Here is a 27622-nt window from a genome sequence, read left to right on the forward strand (position 1 = left end):
GCCATCTTGACTATATCCCATATCTTTATTATAATGTGTATATATTGTAAATTACGACGGAGTATTACACTAAGCAAGGACAACAGTGCGCACCGTATATATTTTGATCTATTTCATACTTCAGATTTATATTGTTTGGCGTTAATTGGTGACAGAAAAGAACGAATTTCATTCTGCAGGGAAACGCGTGTCCTTACTGTGCATATTGAATCTTGAATCTATGTTTTATGAAGACCTTGTGTGCGCTCAGAGCTGTGGCACAAGTTGCGCACCGAAATCTGGTGGAAGAAAAATAATAATAAGACGAAAAATAAGTAGGCTGTGTGTGACTTATGCGCTGATGAAATGGTGGGTGATCGATGTGCCTGACATTGATTGATTTAGTTTCAGCACTGCGGTAGTGGCCAGCTCCTGTTAAGATATAAATAGAATGAAAGCGGACAAGGTAGCCTAATTACAGAACTTGTCTTGAGAAATAGCTTTCAAATTGACTCAGAGATTAAATGCATTTTCAATAGATGCAACTTTTTAAATTAGGCTATTGCTTTCTTTTCACTTTCTGCATCCATTTTACTTGAGATCACTCTTTAAGAAGCTCTTAACAGGAGCTGGCCACTACCGTGGTGCTGAAACTAAATCAATCAATGTTTACAGCAATGTCTCAGCTCCCAAATTTGTACATATCCAATGTATTTTGAAAGGCTGGGATCACGTGAAGAAGTCCTGAGTGCTTGTAAGGAGGCAGGTTGGTGGGTCACAAAAAAAAGACTTTTGACCGGGACTTCCCCCTGAAGTCACAGGTTCGGAGCTGTGTGAACTTTGAGTCATTTTAAGGCATGTCCTCACCATGTTTCTTTTCTTAAACTTGACTACCGTAACTTTTATTGCCTAAACCTAACCTCCGTAAAACTTCAGTTAGTAGCCTGGGGTATAATCTGCTTAAATCAGCAGGCCTATATTTGGGACGGGCCTTTAATTCCTTTTACACCTTTAACCTTTTTACAGGAAATACAATCAAATTGTTTATTTAAACCGGTATAAATATTACTTGTTTAAAAATTAGGCTTCAGATAATATATCAATTATGAATCATTCATTTGATCCAACCACAACAGACAGCACATCAGAGAGAGAGAGTTTCGGCAGCCAGCATACCATCACAATACCACTTTATCCTGTTAAAACAATCCTCACAACTTGGATTAATTTTTATGAAAAAACCCTTTTGATTCTTTTGGTCTGAGGAATATAAATAACTTACAGGGTAATCGAGGAATGAACACATAATTTGAGGTAGCCAACAACCCGGTTTTATGTATCCGAAGAACGTCTATGAGAAAAATGGACTGCTTGGCAACCAGACCAGGCCTCTAATTTAGACAGGCCTTTATTTGTTAAAATGTGTTGCCATGCCAGGCAAGTAAAAGGGACTGGGCGTTTAATTGGGACAAGGCTTTTAATTGAAGTTTTACAGTACATAAGTTTATGTTAATTACATATCTGTACGTGTAAAGTTCTAACATGGAGGTCTGTGGGGATTGACTCGCCCTTGGAGCCAGCCTCAAGTGGACATTAGAGGAACTGCAGTTTTTGTCACTATGTCATTGGCTTCATGTTGCAGGCCTGGAGGTTGTTGCTTGATTATGTTTAGTAGAATTTCTTTATTGGTAGCCACTGAGCAGAAACGGTTCATAACTGTTTGTCTTAGTGTTCGCTGGCACTCGGTAAATATCTTTTGTGCTTTCAACACCAGCTTGTGTTGTTAATAGTGCTGCCCCTGACTAAGAATTTTCCTAGTTGACCAATAGTTGTTATTTAGGACCATTAGCTGACTAGCTGATTAGCTGTGTTATGATATTAATTTAATTATCAAATTATATTTTGTGGGGCAACACAATGGTTTGAGTTGAAGGTGTAAGAATGTATTGTATCAGTCATATTGTTAACACTCCGCTATATTACAGAGAAATACAAAACCGTACTCATGAACCTTCATTAATATAGGCCTATATTTTATCTACAAGTGCACGTCACACACTGAGCGAGCCGCCTGTTAATGACGCTGTCGGCAAAGCAGTAATGATTGTGCTAAGTGGCTAATGGGCATGTAGCTACTTCCATGTTTCAGATGATACGTCATGTTTTAGTTGACGAATGAAGATGAGTTTACATATCACCTTGGGTTTGTCCTTCACCTTCTCAAAATGATCCCACACTTTGGATTTCCTGCCCGACATGTTATTAACTAGCCTGTGGAATAACCGTAGGTACCATCCTTGTAAATTAGGGGCTGTACACATGCTGTGTCTTTAACTGCCTGGAAAACGCGAGGTCGGGTACTGGGTGGTACTCTTGTGCCTTTTCTGTGCCAGCTTTCAAGAGCACAGCTGCAGGTTTTGTCTGAGGTTGCCAAGCAACCTTAACAAGCATCGTATAGCCTATTTACCTGAAATCCTGAGAGCAGAGCTGATCTTCTTCCAGACGCTGTTTATAAGTGTGTAGGCCTATCGACTGTGGGACAGATGTAAAGCTCTGGGTAGCCCTGCACTAACATGATCAACTTTTCCATATTTATCAGACTGAATATTTACAGAAGAAGGGAAAGATATCTGTCGGCTGTGATTGGTTTGTAATGTGACTCCTGTCTGACTGCTGAGCGTGGCCTCTTCCTGTGTCTGTCCTTTCAAATTAAATTCCCACATGGTCCAGTCATATAGGTTTGATTTATTTTGATAAGGCACAGCTCCTAATAGAGTTTCACGTTTTTTTTTTTGTTTTTTTTTCTGCAACTAAGAGACCAATGGAATCTTGCCGACTAATTACCTGTGTGATCGACTTTGTGAAGAGACACTTCTTAGCCGAGACACAGGTGACATGAAGCGACTCAACAGTCAGTCTTCATCACTGCTGGTTCTTTGATGTCAGTTTTATGTGTCTGGGCCTTAAAGACTAAAGACAAGAGTCTCCTTTTGTCACAGATCACATGACAGACTGTAACATGATTGGCTGTAGCTTTGTTTATGTACCTGTGTGTGTTTGCAGGCAGGTAAAAATTAAACACTCACAGGCAGATACGTGCTGTTTACCTGCATCACTGCACCACAGTCAGGCTAAAAACTCCTATTTAAGATGTTAAAACACTGAGAGGATTAATTTTCTGACCAATAACTGATTGATTGATCACTTGATCAGATCTTCTGTAAGAACAGATCCAGTCAGTTCATCACAGCGATGATAAACCCAACAGCTGGTCTTCTTCTACTTCCTCGTCTGTGATGTGTTTCTTCTCCGCCTTCTGTTATATAATGAAAGTAGGTCAGACAGAGAACAGATTACTCCTCTACCTCACCCCTCTGTCCTGCTTCATGGTCTTCTTCTGCTCTCTGTAACGTCCTCTCAACTCATCCTCCTCTTCCTCGTCCTGATTAACCCGTCTCCTCTCCTCTTCCTCTCTTCCTGTCATTTCATCCATTGTCATCTCAGTCCAGTCGTGGTTTTCTCTCCTTCGTCATGTTTATCTTGTTTTTCTTCTTGCTGCTCATAATATTTTGATGTTTTAATGTCCTTTGTGACATTTTCTGTTATCCATGACACAATCTTATCTCTCGTTTTTGCTGGCTTTCTTTTGTCCTTTCCTCCTCCTCCCCCTTTTTCTTTTCTTTCCTTTCTTCATCTCCTTCCTTGCCTTCCTTCTCTTCAGCATTTTTTTCCATTTTTATTCTATTTTTTGCTATTTCCTTTCTTTTTAGTTCCTTCCTCCATCCTTACATCTTTCTTCTTATTTTGTATCTTCTGTCCTTTCTTCCTTTCCTCCTCTTTCTTCCTCTTTTTCCATCCTTGGTTCACATCATCCTTAATTTTCCGTTTCTTTATCTCTTCCTCATTTGCTTTTATGTCTGTATAATTTTCCTTTTTTCCTCTTCCTTCATCCTCTTCCTTCCTTCCTTTATTAGTTGATGTTGGTCTGAATTTGAAATTCTGTACCTTTATTGAAGAAGACCTGAACCCTGAACGTTTTGTTGTTTTCCTCATGGCTTCTAGTCTCTGTCTGACCCTGTTGTTGTGTTTCAGGTTAAGGACTCAAGTCAGGGCTCTACTGGTTTCTAGTCCCTCTCTGACCCTGTAGTTGGGTTTGATTCAGGAATTGGGTTAGGGCTCTACTAGTTTCTAGTCTCTCTCTGTCTCTGACCCTATTGTTGTTATTTTAGGTTCAGGACTCGGGTCAGAGTTCTACTGGTTTCTAGTCTCTTTCTGAAACTGTTGAACAACAGTTTCAGAAAGAGACTAGAAACCAGTAGAGTCCTGACTTGAGTTCTGATCCTGAAACACAACAACACTGTGTTTCAGGATCAGAACTCAAGTCAGGACTCTACTGGTTTCTAGTCTCTGTATGACTCTGTTGTTGTGTTTCAGGTTCAGGGCTCAAGTCACCCTGACTTGGATCAGAGCTCTACTGGTTTCTAGTCTCTCTCTGACTCTGTTGTTGTGTTTCAGGTTCAGGACTCGAGTCAGGACTCTACTGGTTACTAGTCTCTCTCTGACCCTGTTGCTGTGTTTCAGGTTCAGGTCTGGAGTCATGACTCCACTGGTTTCCTGTCTTTCTCTGTCCCTGTTGTTTAGGTTCAGGACTGGAGTCAGGGCTTTACTGGTTTCTAGTCTCTGTCTGTCCCTGTTGTGTTTTAGGTTCAGGACTCGAGTCAGGAATCTACTGGTTTCTAGTCTCTCTCTGACCCTGTTGTTGGGATTCAGGTCCAGGACTGGAGTCGTGACTCTACTGGTTTCCTGTCTTTCTCTGTCCCTGTTGTTCAGGTTCAGGACTGGAGTCAGGGCTCTACTGGTTTCTAGTCTCTGTCTGACCCTGTTGTTTAGGTTCAGGACTCGAGTCAGGACTCTACTGGTTTCTAGTCTCTCTCTGACCCTGTTGTTGGGATTCAGGTTCAGGACTGGAGTCAGGGCTCTACTGGTTTCTAGTCTTTATCTGACCCTGTTGTTGTTTTTCAGGTTCAGGACTTGGGTCAGCAGGCCGTCCAGCAGCCGGAGAAAGTGGGCTGGATCAGGAAGTTCTGCGGTCGAGGGATCTTCAGGGAGCTGTGGAGGAACCGGTATGTGATCCTTAGAGGAGACCAGCTCTACATCTCTGACAAGGAGGTGAGGACGAGTATTCAAACGTTACATATTTGTGTACATATACACTGTGTTTCTATGTGCTGAGGAGCTTCCTGTTTGTTGCGTGAAACTGAAACATCAGAGAGTCTCAGAGGAGAAAATAATCCAACGTAAGACGACTGAAAGCGCCAGAGTGTAAACCATTGTCAGTGTATGTACTGGGCTGCTGATATCAGCGTGTTGGACAGGACAGAGAGGCATGTGGTTAGATTTGTGACGGCTGACGGGTCCATTAGAGAGCGGCGAGCTCAGAGTGTAGACTGCTGTTTGGTGTCAGAGGAGGATAGTGTCATAGATTCAACAAGGTGCTGGAAACATTCCTCAGAGATTTTGGTCCATATTGACATGATAGCATCACACAGTTGCTGCAGATTTGTTGGCTGCACATCCATGATGAGAATCTCCCGTTCCACCACATCCCAAAGGTGCTCTATTGGATTGAGATCTGATGACTGTGGAGGCCATTGGAGTACAGTGAACTCATTGTCATGTTTAAGAAATGAGTTTGAGATGATTTGAGCTTTGTGACATGGTGCGTTATCCTATATCCCATACTCAGGTAGGCTGTGGTGTTTAAATCATGCTCAGTTGGTACTAAGGGGCCCAAAGTGTGCCAAGAAAATATCCCCCACACCATTACACCACCACCAGCCTATACCCTTGATACAAGGTAGGATGGATCCAGGCTTTCATGTTGTTTACTCCAAATTTTGACTCTACCATCTGAATGTTGCTGCAGAAATCCAGACCCATCAAACCAGACAACATTTTTCCAATCTTCTGTTGTCCAGTCTTGGTGAGCCTGTGTGAATTGTAGCCTCAGTTTTCTGTTGTTAGCTGACAGCCCATTTGTTTCAAGGTTCGACATGCTGTTGGTTCAGAGATGGTCTTCTTGGCCATCTCTTCTCTTCTCCACTCTAGCTTGTTTGTGTTTTTTATTTTTTATTTTTTTTAAATGAACTCTCTGAAGATCTCCCTGTTTTAAAAACTGATATGAACGTCTGAAGCTAGAGGACATTGTCCTGTCCTCAGTTTGTTTGTCTCTGGGTGAAAGAAGAAAAAGAGACTCAGCTGCTGTCCTTTCTGGACAGACGTCTTCAAAGTGGCTTCAGTAGAGACCCTGATATTTTAGTGGCTCAGGGGAGGAACTGAACTAAACAATCTGACGTGTTTTTATTTTCAGCTCTGATGATGCTGAGTCAGTGATCATGTGACCTGTGATGTGACGCTCATGTCTTTGTAAAAACATTCTGAGAAAGATACGAGTGGTGGAGAGACATTTAGAAACAGAGAGAGTTGTTATAACTCTATGACCTTACACACACGCACACAGAAAGGCTGCTGCCTGAGCAGTCAACACGTGCCGCTGAATCGAAGATCATCATCTGATGCAGCTGAGCCTGCAGCTACGCACATGCGCGCGCACACACACACACACACACACACACACACACACAGTGACTCTGATTGGTTGAGCTGTATGTTGCTGTCTGATCTCAGCAGATAAACCAAATGCTGAATCTGATTATTTACTACATGAAGGAAGGAAGGACTCTACATTAGGGTGCTTTTCATTATGCTAACTTATGCTAACTTATGCTTCCTTGCATCCTCTCTCCTCTTGTGACCTCCTTAGACCTCGAGGAGAGAGGAGGCTCTTGGAGGAGCTCAGAGGGAGGAAACACAGGTGTGTCCTACATCAGGTGGTGTGACGTTTAAATTTCACACAGTAACTGATGTTGCTTAAGAATGACTCCTTGGGATATTGGCAGCTTCAGCTCCTCTGTCCTCAGGTCGGGGCTGTTTCAAGACACTCTGGGGGCCCCAGGCAAGAGGCACTGTGGAGCAGCACATTGAGCGCCAGGTGGCCAGCGCGTGCCGTTATTGGACGGTGCATGGACACTCACCCTCTTGCGATTGGACTTTGAACTTATCCCACAGTAGTGGTACCGTGAGGTACCGTAGTACTACAGTACTCCAACAATGCTAGTGCAGGTGGCATCCAATCATGCGGGACATGGTCTCAATTTGCGTGACGCGTGAAAAGAGACTGAAATGCTGTGCAGTCCCGCAGAATGCGGGACGTCTGGTCACCCTACTTAGCCACTCGCAAGCAGAAGCTAGTAGGGGGCCCCATTAGGGGGGATTCCAATGTGTTGTCGTTGTTGCAGTATCTATAGGGGTTCCATCATATTGTCATTGATATGGACCAATGTCAGCCGTCTCTGGGGGCCCCCTTCCAGCTTGGGGCCCTAGGCAATTGCCTGGTTTGCCTGTCCGGTTGTGACGGCCCTGCCTCAGGTCTCTTCCTCACATCCTCACTGGGCGGAGCTAAGACATGAGACAGAGACATGAGTGAGGGGAGAAAGGAAACATGTTAGCATAATGAAAAGCAGCCATTATATGTGCTCCTTCGTCCTTTCTTCCTTCCTTGCTCTCTTCTTCTAAACTTTCTTTGTTCCCTCATCTTTTGTTTCTTTCCTCCTGTTTTCCCATATCTGCCTTTGTCCATCCTTCCTTCCTTTCCTCCTCCCTTCCTCCTCTGCTTTATTCTTCCTTCTTTCTATCTGTCCTTCATCCTTCCTTCCTCACTTGCTCTCTTCTTATATCCTTTCTTCTTTACTTCATCTATCCTTCCTTTCGTCTTTGTTTTTATCCTCATTTCTTTCCTTTCTTTATACCTTCTTTCATCTTTCTTAACTTCTTCCTTTTTTCCTTCCTCAACCTTCCCTCATTCTTCCCATATCCTTCTTTCTTCCCTCCTTCTCATATACTTCCTTCCTCTATCATTCTTTCCTTCATCCTTCCTTTTGTCCTCCTTCTTTCTCCCATCCTTCTTTCCTTCCTTCAGTCCTTTCGTTATTTCTTTCTCTCTTCCATCCTTCCTCCTTACTTTTCCTTTCTTTCCTTCTTCCATTCATCTTTCTTTCCTTCTCATATCATTATTTCTTCCTTCCTTTATTCCCATACTTCCCTCCTTCATCCCTCTTTTCTTCATCCTTCCTTTCTTTATTCTTTCTCCATTGGTCCTTCTTTCCTTCCTTCCTTCCTCTATCTTTCGTCTTTCCTGCATCATCCTTCCTGCATCCTAATTTCTTTTGTCATTTTTTCTTTCCTTTCTATCTTCCTTCCTTCCTTCCTCATGAGGAGGGAATTTCTCAACACAGACTAACATTTAAGCTCTTCTTCTTCGTTGGTATTTATTTCTCTGCTGATAAAAACATCAAAGACAACGTTGCTGTGAAAAGTTACAGATTGTCAGATGTCAGATTGCTGCAGAGTCCCTGAAAGCAGCACAGCGGTCAGGTGTGCAGCAGGTGCAGCAGGTGTGGTTAGATGTTGAAGTGCTGAGCATTCACACGCACACTGACTCTGCAGTACTTCACATTATATAACAGTCTGTTATGTAACTGTACACACTCTCACTCTGCTGAGTCAAATCTTTGTACAAATACTGCTTCACTTTTTATTTCTGTGTTTAAACTGAAAGAGATCTGCAGATACACAGACATGATGATGGTGATGGTGATGATGATGATGATGACATCACTGCTTCATCTGCCTGCTGATTCATTCAGACATTTAGTTTATGTTAAACTGCCCTCACATTTACATGAAGCACTTGACTTAAGGGAGCTGAAACAAGAAAAATAATTTTGATTCATTTTTGGTGCTTTCTTTGTGAAATGCTGTGATTCTGGATTATTAGAACCATTTATCTGTCTGTATTTATATATGTCACGTAAAGGTTTTTATTTCAGGCCATTTGTTCTGTTTTCACTTCACTGAGTTTCAGAAACACAATGAGTTCTTCTTTGATTTCTTTATTGTTTCTCTTTTCCCGTCTTTCTCCGGAGGCTGGCTACATGGAGCAGCAGAATAATGACTCACGTTAACCCACGAGTGTGTGTATGTGTGTGTGTGTGTGTCCTCAGATCAGTCGTTTTGTTTCTGTATTTCAAATGTTGACCCAGAACACTTTAATAAAGCAGCAGCCTGAGGGAGGCTTCTGTGTGGGTGTATGTGCATCCCTTCATGCAGGAACATTAAAACAGCTCATTATTAGTTTTTCAAATTATGGTTCAGATGATCAAATATTGCATCAATTTGTTCAAGCGTTTGGCGTCCACAGAGTTTGCCTGTGAATCAAACACAAGAATGTGTGTTTAAGTAGAAAGAAAATCTCTCTGATTACAGGTCACATTGTGTTGGCTTGCCCACCATATGGGACAAAATTAAAGTCCCCACAATGTAAATCAGTTAAGTTGTAAGGTTTGGTTTAAGGTTAAAGGGGATCTATTCTAAATTCAGAGCGTATGAGTTACTTGCACGCAGTTCTCAACATGGAGGTTAGCTGAGCCGACGGCTGGTAGCTAATGGTGGTAGCTCAAAAAACAGCACTAAACAATGGCAATAGTTCACTGAAAGTTTTCAAATTACCATTCAGATGATCAGTCGTTGCAGCTGTTTGATCAAACATTTGTTATCTGCAGAGTTCACCTGTAAATCAAACAGAAGAAAAAAAAAAAGTGCGTTCAATTAGAGGAAAGTCCATGGTCACATTGCGTTGGCTCACCCACCTTATGGGGACAAACCAAAAGTCCCCATACTCTACATAAGTCAAACTTAGGGCTAAGGCTTGGTTTAAGGTTAAAGAGGCTTTATGTGTAATTAAGTGTGTATGAGTTCTCAACATGGACATGGCCAAGTTTTTAAATGACCGTTCAGACGATCAGTCGTTGCAGCTGTTTTTTGTCTGCAGAGTTCACCTGTAAATCAAACATAAGAACAAGAACCTGGGTGTAATTTGAGTAAAGTCTAGTGTCACATTGTGTTGACTGACCTACCTTATGGGGACAAAATAAAAGTCCCCACAATGTCAGTAAATTTCTAAGGTTTGGTTTAAGGTTAAAGGGGATCTATTCTAAATTCAGAGTGTATGAATTGTCTGCATGCAGTTCTCAACATGGAGGTCAGCTGAGCCAGCGGCTGGTAGCTAATGGTGCTAGCTAAAAAAACAGTGCTAAACAAGGGCAAGAGTTCATTATTAGTCTTTCTACTTTTGCGATACTCACTGTCGATACTCACACGACGAACTCTATGCAGCAGAACAAAATCTGTGTGCATTCACGTCGGCGGCAACAACCTCACACCCCTACCACTGATTTTGAAACCGCCTCCCCTCTGCCACCTTCCCCTCAATTAAATAAATCATTGCACAGTGGTGTGAAACCTGGTGTTAACGTGCAGGAACCAGCAGGTGCTTGCTAAGGGTGCTTTCACACCTGCCCTTTTTGGTTCGATTCAGTCGAACTCAAGTTTGTTTGCCCCCTAAGCACTCGTCATTTGGCCAGTTGTGAACACAGCATTGGCACTTGGGTGCGCATATAAACAACTGGATTGAGACCCTCTTGAAGAGGTGGTCTCGGTCCGGTTACAAACGACCTCTGATGCAGTTCATTTGTGGTAAGAACGTGTTTCAAGCTCAATCCGAACCAACTGCAGCCGCATTACACATGGGTTAAACATTAGCATGTTACAGTCCTGTAGGATTATCAATGTGGGCCTCTGCCTGCACTGCACATTCAGCACATCCAATGCATCAAAACAGTTGATGCGAGCCGTGCCTCGTTTTCAAACTGTGTGGTTTGCCTTAGACGAACAGCAATATAGTACACGATGACCAGCGCTAAAATCAAGTCGCACAGTTGTCCCTCCATTGTGACATTAGAAAGTGTTGCATTTATCTTGCAAGTGTACTCCTCTTCAATGTTTTGTTTTCCTGCATGGAGATTCTGACTTATCAAGAGCAGCTTTCTCTCACAAGGCATTTTATCTGGTCCATTTGTAAATGCTGATGTGAGAACATGAACCAACTCTAGGCAATTATGCTTCGTAACAAAATAAGTCTCTGATTCAGACCAAAGCAAGACACCTCTAGGTCTGAAAGCACCCTAAGTTTACAAGATGACGCCATACTGATATCCGTGGTAACTGTCGTGTGAGTGCATTGCAGAGCGGCGGTGATAAGCTAGTCAGTAGGATACAGACATGGTAAGTCTAGGGTTAGCACTGTTGGAATATCAGCTAAACAAACTGTGAACAGTTTAAATCCCATCAATCTGACCACTGAGTTTAGTGCAGAGGGCTAACTTAATATTTAGAGCATTTCATTCTTCTTCTTTTGAAATGTAAACAATAAATTGGTATCTGAATGATAGGTTTTTTTTTTAAAAAAAGTACATGTTTATGTTTGTGTACATTTGTGTGTTTCTGGTACCAGCGCTGAAGCACATCATATTGATCACGCTGGCACTGATATTGACAAACGGCACCAGTTTCCACTCAGAGAGTCCACTACACACACACACACACACACACAGACCCCATAAGATCTCGTTGATGTGAACACACACTCGTGATTTAAACACACACACACACACACACACACACACACACACACACACACACACACACACACACACACACACACAGAGTTATGGATGTGTTTCAGAGCTGTTAATTGGAATTGATCTGACTTTAAATCATGGGGGGTGTGTGTGTGTGTGTGTGTGTGTGTGTGTGTGTGTGTGTGTGTGTGTGTGTGTGTGTGTGTGTGTGTGTTTGACCTTTTGTTGTTCAAAGGTTAAGATCTAAAGGGACAGTGTGTGTTTTTGTTCCCTGCAGATATTTTAACATGTGACTGCAGGATAATCACAGGTGTCAATAACAAAAGTGTTGGCTGAATTCTATTTAGCTTTAGTTTTGTTCACCGAGACATTGTTACTGTCATTACATCATATTAATAACACCTGCTATATCATATTACTAATAAATGTAACACTGGACATATTTTGTCCATTTTTATTATTATGTAGCAGTGGTGTTAATGGTATACTTAGTGGTCATATTAGTAACAGAAGTCATTCAAGCAGTAAAGCATTGTAATATCATTTTACTTTGGCAGTAAAATTAATGGAAGCACAAGTGGAAGTTTTAAGGCACCAAATAGCAGAACTTTATGTTCATGTTGGTGATGTTTAAAAGTCTCTGTGATGGTTTGAAGCAACAGTAATCAGAGGTAGACCCAGTTAGAGAAGTCACAGTACTAGCTGTAGTGCAGTAGTAGCAGTATTTACATTTGCGGTAGTATCACACTGTCTGTGTGAACACCGCCTGCATGTCAGCCACAGCAGTTCAGCAAGGTAGCCATCTAGGGCTGTTATGGGCATAATGGTTCTAGATCCCATAACTAAACATTCTACAGAACCCTAACATTCTTGAACCCTAACAATTGAGCACCCTACCATTTGAGAACCCTAACATTCTAAAACATTAAGAACTGTGAACCTTAACATTTTAGAACATTAAAAACGGAGAGCACTAATATTCTAGAACCATAACAATTGAGAAATCTAACATTTGGGAATGCTAACATTCTAGAAGCATACAAATTGAGAACTCTAACATTATAAAACCATAGAAATAGAGAACTCTAACATTCTAGAATCATACCAATCAATAACCCTAACTTTCTAGAACCCTAACAATAAGGGGACATAACATTCTAGAACCCTAAAATTTCAGATCTTTAACATTTTAAAACCTTAACAATAACATTTCTAATCACTACCATCAGAGAACCCTAAAATTCTAGAAATATAAAAACTTAGAACCTCATTCTAGAACTCTAACATTTGAGAACCATAACATTTTAGAACATTAACAACTGAGAACAGTAATATTCTAGAACTACAACAATTGAGAACCCTGACATTCTAGAACCCTAACATCAGAAAACCCTAACATTCTAGAACCATAACAATTAACAACCCTAACATTTTAGAACCATAAAATTGACAAACCTAATATTCAAGAACCCCGCCATTCTAGAACCATACAAATTGAGAACTCTTACATTCTAAAATCACAGAAATTGAAAACTCTAACATTCTGGAACACTAACATCAGAGAACCCTAACATTGTGGAGCCATAACAATTGGGAACCCTAAAATTTTAGAACTCTAGCATTTTAGAACCCTAACATTCTAGAACATCAACAATTGAGAACCCTAACAGTCTAGAACTCTAACATCAGAAAACCCTAACATTCCAGAACCATAACAATTGACAACCCTAACATTCTAGAACCAGAATACTACCATTCTAGAACCATAGAAATTGAGAATTCTACCATTCTAGAACCCTAACAGTCTAGAATCCTAATATTTAAGAAACCCAACATTCTAGAACACCAACCATATTTTTGCAGTGTCTTTTCGTGATTTTTCTTTAACTTTAAGCATGTTTGTTTTCTCTGGTTGCTCTCTGTAGCTCTCCCCAGGTACTATTCATGTCCTTAAAGGAGTTATCGAGCCAGCACCACAGAGATACTGTCTCTGTAGCATAGCAGTAGCAGTATTGACATTATCACTTGTGGAAGCACTGGTTGTTTAACTAGTATGTAAACAATAGAAGTATCAATAGTTGTCACAGTAAGCAGCAATAAAACAGACATTTAAGTAGCTTTAGCTGTGGCAGCAGCTGGTGTGGTAACAGAGCAGTATAAATGCTGCAGTGACACCACTCTCAGCAGGATCTCTGTTCCTCCTCAGATGAACTTTGTGAATTAAAGTTGTATGAAGTTAAAACATCTCTGATGAATGAAACATTGAAACCGAATGCAGCGAGTCAACCTTTTTTACTTCACTGACTCCATTTTCATTTAAACTGCAGCCGACTTCTTCCTTCATGTTCCGTCTGTCTGCAGAGAACCGATGTACTGAATACTTTTAAAAACCAGCTCCTGCCTCCTGATTTCTGAAAGGGAACTTACTGTAAATGTAATGAGCTGATGTCAGACCAGCTCCGAGTCCTTCCAGACTCTGCAGTTATTTTTACACCTAAAGGACAATCACAGAGAAAATGTTTGACTCACTTCCATCTGTTGTTTATTTGAGCCGAAACATCAGAGTTAATGAACCATACACTTCGAAAGTGGAAAATCTTAAATCAGAACACAGCTGAGAAAATCATGTGATTAAAGGCCAAACTGTATTTTTATCCAAATAAACTGCAGATTAATAAACAAACATAACTGAAGAGTTTTAACTGAAGTTAAAAACCAGGTCCTCAAGTCCTCAGAGTCCTCACTCAAGTTAAAGTATTAATACCAGTGTGAAAAGTAAAAGTCATGCATTCTTTGATTGATTATATTTCGCATTAATAATCTCAATCTGCAAGAAGAATAGATAATAGATCAGAATAAATAAAGTGCAATAAAATAGTACAGTATTTTCTGAGGTGTAGTAGAGGTACAAAGATATTACTACAACTTCCTCAAAACTGTACTGAATGAATGTATTTTGCTTTCTGCTGAAGTACAGGTGTTTTTTAATGTGTACCCAGGTGTTACAGTTATTTCTGTGTCACTGCATGTTTGTGTCTGGGTGCATCTTTAACCTGATTATATCACAACAGACAGCAGCTATGAGCTCGGAGAGTGTTTGTTGAGTGAAGACGTGACACTCGGATTATTTCTGTTACACCAAATCTTTCAGAGTGTCGGTGACTGACAGTTTCTCTCTCTGCGTGTGAATCCTACCCTCTGATTGGCTGTCAGGGGTGAACAATCTCACTTCTGTTCACAATCCAAGCTCGAGGTCTCTCAAACTCCGGATGCTGTCCTGGTCGTGGAACAGCAAACCAGCTCTTTACCCTTGCAGGGCTGCTGGAGGGGTAGTGGGAGTTTGTCCATGTCTGCATGTGTTTTGTGGACTTGAAAAAGACTTACAATTGTGTCTTCTTGGGAATCTTGTTTGGGGCACTGTGGAAATACGGGGGTCATTGCTACAAGCCATCAGGTCCCTGTATAACCAAAGTGAGAGCTGTGTCCACATACTCAGCACAAGGTCAAACAGGTTTACAGTGGGTGTTGGCCTCCACCAGGCTTGTCCCTGTCAGCAGTTTTGTTTCTGATATTCATGGACAGGATCTCAAGGCAATGTGGTTTGTTGACCTCAGAATTGCACCTCTGCTCTTTGCAGATGATGTAGTTCTGTTGTTTTCATCATGCCGTGACCTCCAGCATAAGCAGGATTTATACTTGCGCGGCAGACCCTATGCCATAACCTACCCACGTGGCCTATGCATTAATACTTGTGCATTGGTGTATCTGTGTCACTCTGTAGTTACACCTCCAAAACACTGGTCGGCAGCAGGGTTTCTGTGAAGTGCTGCAAAGTTTAGTTGATTAATACAATTTCAAACACAAGTACACAAATCAGGTTCATTATAACTTGCAGGATTCACACACAAAGCACTTGACTTTTGCTGGACACATTTTCCCCAAAAATACAACATGCTAATGTTCTTAGCACAAGCCTATTGCATTTCACATTGTATAAATTAGCCTAGCAGCTAGTAGACTTTTCCTCTATTCATACGAAGCCAGGAACAACAGCAACATTTAACAAAGATAACCTTACAGAATTCGGCTCCTTTACAACTCACAAGCTTCACCGACAAAACAGCTGTCTGATACTAAACACGTTTTCCGTATAAATACAACATTCTAACGTTATTAGCACAAGCCTACTGTATGGCATTTTACATCGTATAAATTAGATTAAATCACACACAAGATTTAAAATGCTATTTTGTGGAGGCTTTACTGTCTTCACAATTTATTGTTTCTTATCTGTGAAATTAAAGTAAATAACAGTTTTGTTTCCACTGTGGGAAATGGTTTCAGCTTACAAAAGTGGACAGAAGGTCTGCGTTGCTGCAATGTGTAGTTACATTTCTGGGGAGGTGCACGTCAGGTTATGGCGTAGGGTAGGCTCTATGTCGATGCAGAGCCTTTGTCACAGGTATGGCGTCAACTCGACGCAAAAGTATAAATCCCACAATACACTGGGCTGGTTTGCAGCCAAGTGTGAAGCGGTCAGGATGAGAGTCAGCACCTCTAAATCTGAAGCCATGGTTCTCTGCTGGAAAACTGTGGATTTCCTCTTCCGGGTGGGGAGAGAGTTACTGCCCAAAGTGAAGGAGTTCAGGTATCTCAAGGTCTTGTTCACAAGTGAGGGTAGAATGGAGCATCAGATGGATTGGCGGCTTGGTGCAGAGTCTGCAGTGATGCGGGCGCTGCCCCAGACTGTCGTGGTGAGCTTTTAGTAGTGACTGAAAGAATGAGATTGTGGAAATAAGCAGCTAAAATGAGTTTCCTCTATGGGGTGTCTGAGCTCAGCCTTAGAAATATGGTGAGGAGCTCAGATGTCTGAATGGAGTGGGTGCTGGACCCCAAAAAAAAACAAAAAACATCTGGCACAATAGAAAACGATTAAGTCCACACACCAAGCAGCTCCTCTTTAGAAGGATTTTAATGCAGAGTGATATTTCAAGCCCATGGTCTTCCTCAGACTTTGTCTCGAGATCCCCCCGGGAAGAGCTGAAAAGAGTTGCTGGGGAGAGGGAGGTCTGGAATACTTTACCCAGTCAACTCGGCCCAAGATAAGCAGATGAAAATGGATGGAGGGACAACTGGAACCTTGTCAAAGACTACAGAAACCATATGAACACTGTTCTTTCAGGACCCCATTATCTCCTTAAGAACTCATGAAACCTCCTCCAGGACCTCTGAATCCTTCTGAAGAATCTATATGGAACCTGGAACCTTTTCAAAGATCACCAAGCCTATTTAAGTACCTCCTGAATCTTCTCAAGGATCTCTATAGTAGGAAAAGGCCTACAACCTCATTGTCATTACACATCATTTATATTTTAATGGATACACTCTGTGTTTCATTGCTTCTTGTTTCCTTCTTATAGATTCATTGATATCTTGAAGGTTGGAATGTAATTCAGCCACAGATATACAATTGGGTTTTGTCTGTTTGCAGGTGAAAGACGAGCGGAAGGCACAGGAAGTGTTCGACCTGGCTGATTACGAGCGTTCGGAGGAGCTGAGGAAAGCAAAGAGTCGCAGCAAGAAAAATCACAGTCGCTTCACTTTGCTGCGCTGCAGACAGCCAGGAAACACTGTGAGTCACTTCATCCACACTGAAAACTCTTTATTAGAGTTTTATTTTATGTAGGTACATAAAATTCAGTTGCTATAAAAAAAATCCCCTTGCACCCCCTATAAAGCCCATGTCAGCCCCATAGACTTTAAATAATGAACATACCCATAGTGGTGTCATGCATTTGTTTGTGGACTCCTGTTTTGAAGCCTTGTCTGGTTGGCATCTTGGATTTTTGGAGCCAGAAGTGACCATATTTGGACGAGAGGTTGGAGGTAATGCTAGCTCCTAGCTTGGTTAGCATGGTGCATTTACAGCTAATGCAAATTTTCATGAGCAAGAAACAGGCTTAAAACCATTAAAACAAAATGTACCTCCTGAAAAGAATTAACATTCGACTTCGTAGAGGGTCTTTTAGTACAACCAAATGCTAAAGACTTTTTTAGATGACCAAGACAATACGGTTAGGCTAACCTTCATGAAATAGCGACAGCTAAGTCTATGCCTATACTTTGTGAGTCTGGGGTTATGCCATGGTTACCTTAACCAACGTTGTCACCTTGAAAGTGGCTTGTCAACAAATGGAACCCACCTGTCACTCAAAGTGGCCACGCCCTTAATTGCGCATAACTTTGAGCCTTAATAACATTTAAACAGGTGAGATATACAAAAATACATCCCCTGTACAGTTGTCGTGAACAGGGAAATTAGCCACAGAGACTAAAACCATTTTTTGTACCAGGCTGTAAAGATGTTTATACAGGCTGTAAAGTTTGACATTTTAACACGGGGGTCTGTAGGGATTGACTCACTCTTGGAGCCAGCCTGAAGTGAACATTAGTTGCTAAGCAACCTCCACAAGCACGGTACCATAGCCCGTTTACCTGAAATCATGAGTGCAGAGCTGATCTTCTTCCAGGCGCTGTTTAGAAGTGTGTAGGCCTATCGTCAGTGGGACAGATGTAAAGCTCTAACAACTCTGCACTAAAATGATCAACTTCTCCTCCATATTTACCTCAGACGGATATTTACAGAGGAAGGGAAAGATATCTGTTGCCTGTGATTTGTTGTTTCTCATCACAACATGCAGTGCGCGCTGCTGCATCCTAAAAGTTGAACTCAGTTTATCTCAAAGTACAGTCGTCATGCCCTGACAAATGGGCACTTGGGAACGCCTGCGCTCCGGAACGGCATTGCTCTGGTGTTTGAGTGCACCTGCCGCACGTCTCCATGCGGGTATTTGGTCATAACCTGATGATGGCGCTACATGAAAAGTCAGAGGATCCCCAGAGTTTTTACAGGTCATCCTCAGGGGAGTACGAATCACATTTCATCCCAATCCATCAAACATTTGTTGAGATATTTCAGTGAAGAAGTGTTTCTTTAGTGTTTCTGTCTTCATCTTCATCCTCTCATGTTAGCCCTCTGTGCACAGAGATTACTCTAACCCGCCTGACTCACATTACCACGTCATTGGTGGATTTCCACCTACATCTGTCTCAGGATTGGCGGATCAGCCTTTACATCACCCACCCGCCCAGCCTTGACTGCAGTGATTGGTGGAGCTGTACTGTTTTTTTTTTCTCCTCTGAAAAGGTTTAATCCACTGAATCCCATTAGTCTGTCAGAGGACGAGTTACAGCTGAATAATCCCTGCAGAGTCCAAACACTTTCACATGTCAGTCTGCCTCTCTTTGCTGCAGATTATTACAGACACACACAGGCTGACATATCATAGATTAACTCAATTTGTAATTTACAGATTTCTATTTCTCAGAATACAAAGACAACCATGCAGCATCTCCTCATCCTCAGATCTGTCAGGAGTTACAGTAACTGAATTACATTCCTCTTACCTGAACATCAGTTGGTATATTAAAATAAACATATCAAACACGACCTTCACTGATAATTAACAACAAAGAACTGCATGCAGTGGTTATGTAGTATTAAGACAACTCTTTAGAATACAAACATTCAATCTGCCATAAACCTAAATTAGAAGATAATCTACACAATAGATTAACTACAGCCTAGAAGAATATTAGTTTTAATAACAGAAGATGAACATTACACAGGAGAACATACAACATAACAATAGCAGCTCCAAATACCTTTAGTTAAATATACAGTGAATAATAGCTTGATTACACATTAAATGTATTAAAAGTACATACATATAGTGAAGATAATAACTGGGCTTTGGAGTTGCAAAACAGCTAATAACATTAGCAAAATTTAAATAACAACATTAAGTAAAATTATTATGATTATTAAAAATAGTAATAGTAAAGAACATCTTCACGTCAGAAAAGACACTGAAATACATTTCTATTTACAAATTATAGTGTCTGCATACTAGGCGTTAAGTCAAACATGTTCTCAGTGGGTGTTGCCCTCCGCCAGGGTTGTCCCTTGTCACCGATCCTGTTTGTGATACTCAGGATCTCGAGGTGCAGCCGGGGGGAGGGGGAAGGGGTCTGGTTGGGGACCTCAGAATCTCACCTCTGCTTTTTGCAGATGATGTGGTTCTGTTGGCTTCATTACATGACGACCTCCAACATGCACTTGGGGCGGTTTGCAGCCAAGTGTGAAGCAGTCAGGATGAGAGTCAGCACCTCCAAACCTGAGGCCATGGTTGGCCTGACACCGGTGGATTGCCCCCTCTGGGTTGGGAGAAAGTTCCTGTCTCATGCAAAGGAGTTCAAGTATCTTGGGGTCTTGTTAACACGTGAGGGTAGAATGGAGCGTGAGGAGGATAAGCAGTTTGGTCTGCAGTGATGCGGGCGCTGTGCTGGTCCGTCATGATGAAGAGGGAGCTGAGCCGGAAAGCAAAGCTTTTGGTTTACTGGTCAATCTACATCCCAACCCTCAGCTATGGTCATGAGCTCTGAGTAGTGACCAAAAGAATGAGATCATGGATACAAGCAGCCGAAATGAGTTTCCTCTGTGGGATGGCTGGGCTCAGCCTTAGAGATAGGGTAAGGAGCTCGGACATTCGGAGGGAGCTTGGAGTAGAGCCTCTACTCCTACAGCCTCTTATCTACACTAACCACACCATTGCTTTAAGATATTTTAGACTCTTAACATAGCTACATTTAATTAATGCCACATTAGCTACATCAAAGAAGTTTAATTCTACTAAAAAAACACTAGCTACACCAAAGCAGTTTTATTCCACTAGCTATTTTAGACTTTAGCTACACAAATAACTTTGTACACTACATTCAAACATTGTTTAGCAACATCATCACCATCATCAAATTCACATCCCTGTGTTTTAGTGTGTTTTTCTGTTCTGTATTGTGTTTTTTTTGTGTGTGTGTTTTACTGTATACTCAGGGAAACCTACTCTTATTGTTTTACACTGCAGGACAATAACCATGAAGTATATTCTATTCTGGTCTGTTCTGTTCTATTCTATCTTATCAAATAACTTTGCTTAAATTGGCTCCAACAACTTTACTTGAAACAGTTGTCAGGTGTTGCCTGAAAATTTGTTATGTCTGGCTGGTTAAGGTCTGGGCTTGTAAACATACTGTATCTGTATCATACACCGAAGATATTGAAGTTTTTTGTTTTGCAGGTTCCCAACCTCGTATTTCTAGCGGTGAGTCCTGAGGAAAAGGAATCATGGGTCAACGCCCTCAATGTGGCAATCATCAAAGCCAAGAACCGCATTTTAGACGAGGTATGGGCATCTTGTCTCTTGACATTTAGTCATTGTTAAACTTGATGAAACTGATAAAATTGTTAAATACCTTATTAAAGGTAAGGTAAAAGCTTTTCAACAATATATAGGTTTCACCTTGATGCAGGGGAGGCATGGTTGGCACTACTGATGAATTGTTTTGGGGTTTTAAAACTCATTTTAATATTTCAGAAGGGAACTAAATTCAGATTCAATGTCTTTGTCCAGGTGACTATCGGGGAGGACAGTGCCCTGGTTCATCCCACCAGAGACCGGGCAAAGATCCCTCATGGCCGCCGGTTGCCGACCAGAGGGCACCTCATGGCCGTGGTACTGGGATCTCTTGATATCTTTTTCATATTGTAATTTGAAATATCTCCATTTTCCTTAATCAAACCTTTTTAATGCATGACACTATTAACGTTACCTTTAAAATCTAAAATGTATGATCACTCACCCCAGGCATCCACCTCCTCCCATGGCATGCTGACCCTTGACCTGGTTGCTGAGGAGGATGGCTTCTCCCCGGGCTATGAAGGCAACTCCCAGGATTCCTGGGAGAACTTACAAATCGACCTGCAGAGGGGTGGTTCGTGTGGACAGGTGGCAGCAGTTGGATCTTTGGGGGTTCGTCAGCGAGCTGGCACTGACGTGTCAAAGCTACGGGTGACCTCCAAGGAGCCCAAGGTGAAGACCAGCAGTCTGCCCAGGGGGAGTGAGCTGTCCTGGGGCAAACATTCCCACTTGGAGGTCTCCAAGATCCACAAACCCCAGCAGGTGCAGGTTGGGAAACTATTATTATCCCTGTAGATCATAGCTTCTGCTACACAAACCAATACTCATTTTATGAATATATATGAACTCATTTTCTTTGTCAAACCCGGAACATCTCCTACTTACCATCGAGCCACAGATATAAACAGCAGACTTGTGTTACCTTTCAGGTCCTTCAGGCTCAGTCGCGAACGCCACAGCCAGGGAAGAGGTTCAGCATGCAGGGCCGGAGTCGCTGTGCCTCTATGGATGAAGTTCTCTCCTCCAGGTACACAAAGACCTAATTGTAAAACCAACCATCACAACACAGCTTCTATCCCGGCAAACCACAGCCACATGAGCAAATTCTGAATACCTCACCACTGGTGCATTTAGGGATTCACTTTAACATAGCAATATAAAGATGTAATGGATTATCTATCCCTTCATACAGTTTCTATGTATTATTCATGTCTGGGTCATGGTGGCAGCAGGCCGAGCAAGGTAGCCTACTTGTCAGTTTCCCTAGTGGTGTCTTCCTATTTTTCTGGGTGTTTTCAAGACAATCCTAGATCACACGGGAAATATGGTTACACCCAGTTGGACGTGCCTGGAAAATGTCTCAAGGAAGTCGCCCAGGAGGCAACCTGAACAGATGCTTGCACAACCCCAACTGGCTCCTTTGGATTAAGCAGTGGTCCTTCTCCGATCTCCTTCTTAACATCCCAACTCTTAACCCTATCTCTTAGGGTGCTTTCAGACCTAGAACTGTCTTGCTTTGGTCCAAATCAGGGACTAATTTTGTTACAAAGTTGCATAATTGCTTAGAGTTAGTTTGTGTTCTCACGGCAGCATTTACAAGCCGACCAGATGAAATGCCTAGCATGAGAAAGCTGCTCTTGATTGGTCAGAATTTCCATTCAGGAAGAATCCAGGAAATAAACAAAACGTGGAGAAGAGTACACTTGCAAGATAAATGCGATACTTTCTAATGTCACAATAGAGAGACAACTACACGGGTTGATTTTAGCGCTGGTCATCATTTACTATATTGCTTGCATTGTTCATTTTTAGACTCACAAGTCAGTCTTTAGATGCTTTGCTTAACTAAAGACTGATGTCTTTCTCCCTGATTTTGTGTTTAGATGGGCGGATACAATTTCAGAGTTTAAAAAAAACCCCTACGTTGCAGAACCAATAGTAAATCTGCAGGGCGGTCCTTCGGTGGCTCGCTGAACTCTAGTGCTCGTAAACATAGTCCAACTGCATTAAAAGTTTTAAACAAAGTCGCTGTAAGTCCTTCGTTTCCACAATCTTGTGGACTGAGCACACGTTTGATAAAACTGAGTTAAATCTCTCGGCATCCATTTTCAAGCTCTCTGTGTGTTTGTTTCCTTGCAGACGAGAAAAGGGGGAGCGCACATTTCCAGGAGGGTGTGTCCTTTTCAAAAATGCAAGAGACGTTGCTTTGTTGCCGGCTGTTTTCTCCGGTGTGTTAAACACACTTTAGAAAGGAGTGTCCCCAGACTATCAGAAGGCGGAGATCTCTGATTGTCTGGTGGCGAGACTTTTCATTTTAGGCAAACCATACAGTTTGAAAACGAGGCATGGCTCCAACTAGAAAACAATGTTTAATGCCCCAGATGTGCATATTAAGGCAGTACAGGAGCAGGCACACATTGATAATCCTCCGGGACTGTGACATGTTCATGATTGTTTAACCCAAACAATGCATAATGTGACTGCAGTTGGTTCAGATCATGGTAGGAACACACTCTAACCTCAAATGTACCGCACCAGTTTGTTTGTAACTGGTGTGCACCTGAGTGCGATTGCTGTGTTCACACCTGCCCAAACAAACCCCAGGGGGCAAATGAACTTGAGTTTGAACTGAATCAATCAGGGCAGATGTGAAAGCACCCTAAGGTAGCTTAGATACCCTGCATTCAATCATGATTTTTGTAACTACCAAAGGTTGGAATGCAGACAGACGAAAATTACCATGACAGTCTCGCTAAAGGTCAGCATTGCTGCTGACTGCACTTGTCCACAAGTCCACTTGGTTTGTGATTTGTTTGTGAGTAGGGTAACTTGGATTGTCTACGCATAGCAAATTTTAAATACTGGCAAGACGATTTTCACAGAAATGAAGTGAGAACAATGGCTGCTTGGAAGAAAGAAAAAAAATTATGGATAATTTTGAAACTATCAGCATAAAGGGAAAGTATTTGGGACTCAGGTTATGGTCTTGCTAAGTTTACTTCTGGTGTTTAACTGTTTATAACATTTCAAAATTAAAAGTCTTTTTATTTATCTCTAACTTTTTCTTTTGTCTATGTTGTCTCTACCCTCTTCCTCCTTACCTTCTTCAGACCGGCGATGATTCGCTCCGAGTTGCGCTCAGCTCTTCAGCGTTGTCCAACCGAAGAGGAGGCTGGGGGCGGGGCTTCAGTGCAGCCAGTCGGTCAGCTGCAGAGTCTCATCGCCCAGAGGATGCAGAGAGCTCAGGAGCTGCTGGAGGAGATGAGACTGCAGGTACAACCGCTTCTTCCATGAGTTCATTGAGCTTGGCTGGTTGGTTTTTGATTGACTGGCTGTATGATGGGACAGTTTGGTCACCAGAAGCAAATACTTAAATGCAGAAATGAATAAATGTACTTCAGTTCAGGCTAACGTTGTCTGTCATGATTGACAGGAGCTGCAGAAGGCCAAAGCAGAAAGAGAACGAGGAGGCAGTTCACCCTACCTGAAGGGCATCGACTCCCCTCGCCTCCACCACCTCAGGGGCTCAGACTCTCCTCACTCCAGGTTGGTTTTATTATTTTTACTAATATGTAATAATATTTTGACCTCCATAGGTCTTTGGAGTCTTTCTATCTGTGACACAAAATGTCTCACATACACTTGATCAGGTTTTACTTACACTTCCAAGTCACTGTAATCACTGTGATCAGTCCTCTGAGTACTCTGACGAAAATGGACTACTACTTGACTTAAACCCTTACCTTCCTTGTGGAGGACAGCTCAGCAACAGTCTTGTATGAATCATAGAGGTTTCATCTTAACTACCTGGACCTAGCTTCATCCAGAACCCTGTTGACCACCAGGTTTTTGGTCCAACCAGGCCTTACTGGTAACTGTAAAAGCTCTGGTTCTTATCTAATCTTAAACTGCCTGCAAGATATTCCTTAAGGTGCGGACACACCAAACCATCAACAAAGAACTAGCGGCGACGAAAGCCAACTGTTGCGTCGTCTACGTCGCCTCACGTCGCCCTGTGTCAGTTGCATTTGAACACACTACACGGACTACATCCGACGGCCAAGTAGTACGTACATTCTGTGCCTTCGTGAGAGAGAGCGGAGTGACAGAGTGGTACATCCTGTCAGCCAAGGGGTTTCCTATCTGCAGCCGAGCACCGGTGTTTCCTCCGCAGGCTCCACTTCACTCAGCTGCCTGACGCTGCTTCTTCCCACTTTAACCTGAATAACAAACCAGGGCGCGGTGCTCCTGTTGGATCCAAACGGAGAGCCAGGGCTAGCTGGGAGGCTAGCGGAGGCTAACTGGCTGTGCTTCCCTCCGGTCATGCTGGACGTTGTTGACACACTGCTACTCACCGGAGACAGATGGACAGACGCTCCGCAGCTGAAATGGAGCGCCTGTAGTTGGTGTCCTGCCGGGAGATCCTGGCGCCAACCCTCGCCAACAGGTCCTCAAACTGGGCCCCAGTCAGCCTGAAGTACCGCTGAAAGCGGCTATCATCCAGACAGAGTTCCTGGAGGAGGTGGTGAAACTCGCCGAGCTGGATGCGCTAATGCAGGATAGGGTGAACCCAAAAACGACGGCGTTTGGCCCTCCGACGCATCTGGGACTTCAGAGCAGGTACAAAGCAGCGATGGTGGTTATCTCAGCCATGGTCGTCAGTGACGTCTTGACGCCCTGACGTCCAGTTGTTGATGCCGAGATGGAGGAGAAACTTAGTGCGGCTACCCGGAGCTATATGATACTACGTATCTACTCTACAGAGACCGCAACAAAAAGGAGCAGGCTTGGGTGAAAGTCGCAGAGGAGACTGGTCTACTTGGTAAGTTCTATAAATATGTGTCCTTAATTAGTTTGCAGAATGGTTGTACTATGAACGTTAGCACTAGCTTAGCTCCAGTTAGCACAGCCGGCTTCCCCGCTACTCGCGCGAATGACGCAATAACGCGAATTAACAAAATGGTCAGGCGTCTAAACTCACTCGTTACGCGCGGCGCGTTACGAGCGAGTAATTCGCTTCACTTGCGCCCGGTGTGAACGCTACATTATTCAGGTTAAAGTGGGAAGAAGCAGCGGATCTGTCAGGCAGCTGAGTGAAGTGGAGCCTGACAGTGTGTTCACACCTGGCGCGAGTAAAATATTCGCCTCGCTCTACTCGCGCGAGTTTGACCGCTGGAATATTTGTTTTTACTTGTGACATTCACGCGAGTCATTCGTGCGACTAACAGGGTGTTCACACTGCTAGTAAATCAGACAAGTATGCCGGCCGGAAAGCAAGCTACATCGGTTGTGCTAACTGGGGCTAATGCTAGTGCTAACTTTGTTGATAGAAACATACACCCAACAGTTGGAATCAATTTTCAAAACTTACCAGGCAGACCGACCTCCTCACTCACTTTCCTCCACGGCAGGTCTTTCTTGGTCCGAAGCTTATAATTTGGGGACGTAATGTCATAAAGCTCAGGGTGGCCACAAACAGCTATTATTAGCTTGTCCTCCATTTTCGGAACAACGCGGGGCAGTTGTTGACCATTGAGGTCCATCCAGATGTGGCAGAGAAGTGTGTGAAGGCTACCTGCGTTCTCCATAACCCAGACACCTGCAGTGAGGGCGAGCATCCCAGTCGCCGTCGGTGAAGTGGAGCCTGCATTGAATATTAGCACCAAAATAAATATCCATCTGTCTCCGGTGAGTTTTTTGCGTGTGAAAATCAATAAATATTCACTGTATCCAGCAAGTCACATGTCGCCTGAATGGATGTTGTTTACTACAGCGAGACAGTGGCAGTTTTTGGCGTGTGAAAATCAATAAATGTTCACTGTATCCGGCAAGTCACATGTCGCCTGAATGAATGTTGTTTACTACAACGGCAGCAGCACGTCAGTGACGTCGGTGACGACAGGAAAATCTCAATGCTGATAGGCTGCCCCGACACAGCATCAAGCGAATATTTCGCTCGAGTTCAATATTTTGAACTTGTGCGAAGAGGCGAATGACGCGAATTTCGTGTGTTTGCTCCATTCGCGTCACGCCATTCACGTCATTCACGCCACCGGCACAAATTCGCGTCTATTCGCATCTTTACATTGACTTTGTATGTAATCTTATCGCGCGAAAAATTCACCTCGCGCCCGGTGTGAACACACTGTGAGGAGGAAGCACAGGTTAGCCCCGGTTTCACTACAGGCAGATTCACTCGCTACAGGGGTGAGGAAATAAAACCTGAACAGCTAATCAGAGTGATGTCCTCAAGCTCCACCGCCAAATCAACATGCTCAATCGGTCGAAAAGCTGCCGACACCGACACCTAAGTGCTGATGGTGCGGGACACACCGCAAAAACTAGGGCGACAGACGCTCACCGACGGCCCGACTTTAGACGACAGCCGACCGTCGGCTTGGTGTGTCAGGCAGGGGCGAAAATCCCATTTCATAGTTGGGGGGGACAATAAACAGTAAAATTTTAGAGAATAATTCCAGGGGGGGGACAAAGGAAAAAAGTTGTAGCCTGTCTTTTATACAGCATCTTTTACCGCAATTTGACGCTTTAATCTTCTCTCTTTCTCTCCAACAGGCAGGCACAGGACCTTTCTTAGCACTGGCTGAGTCCACCTGCACATGTCCAGATTTAAAACAAAATGATTGAAATCAAATTAACATGTACACATGCAATGAATAAAGTAATTATCAGGCAAAAATCTAAGTTTGTTTATCAGATTTCTCATAATCA

The 27622-nt window shown here is 42.7% G+C and overlaps 1 protein-coding gene across 2 annotated transcripts in view; it reads left to right on the plus strand.

Annotated features, from left to right (window-relative positions):
* LOC126384321 (pleckstrin homology domain-containing family O member 1-A-like) overlaps nucleotides 1-27622 on the plus strand; it is a 35551-nt gene that overhangs the window by 2648 nt on the left and 5281 nt on the right. For both annotated transcript variants that reach the window (XM_050035311.1, XM_050035312.1), the window contains exons 2-9: nucleotides 5002-5148; nucleotides 17068-17208; nucleotides 20774-20878; nucleotides 21107-21208; nucleotides 21341-21661; nucleotides 21823-21920; nucleotides 24004-24166; nucleotides 24327-24439. In XM_050035311.1, the coding sequence (XP_049891268.1) occupies nucleotides 5002-5148; nucleotides 17068-17208; nucleotides 20774-20878; nucleotides 21107-21208; nucleotides 21341-21661; nucleotides 21823-21920; nucleotides 24004-24166; nucleotides 24327-24439 (1190 nt within the window). The remainder of the gene's footprint in view (nucleotides 1-5001; nucleotides 5149-17067; nucleotides 17209-20773; nucleotides 20879-21106; nucleotides 21209-21340; nucleotides 21662-21822; nucleotides 21921-24003; nucleotides 24167-24326; nucleotides 24440-27622) is intronic.

The sequence above is a fragment of the Epinephelus moara genome, chromosome 22 (assembly GCF_006386435.1).
Source record: "Epinephelus moara isolate mb chromosome 22, YSFRI_EMoa_1.0, whole genome shotgun sequence".
Classification (NCBI taxonomy): domain Eukaryota; kingdom Metazoa; phylum Chordata; class Actinopteri; order Perciformes; family Serranidae; genus Epinephelus; species Epinephelus moara.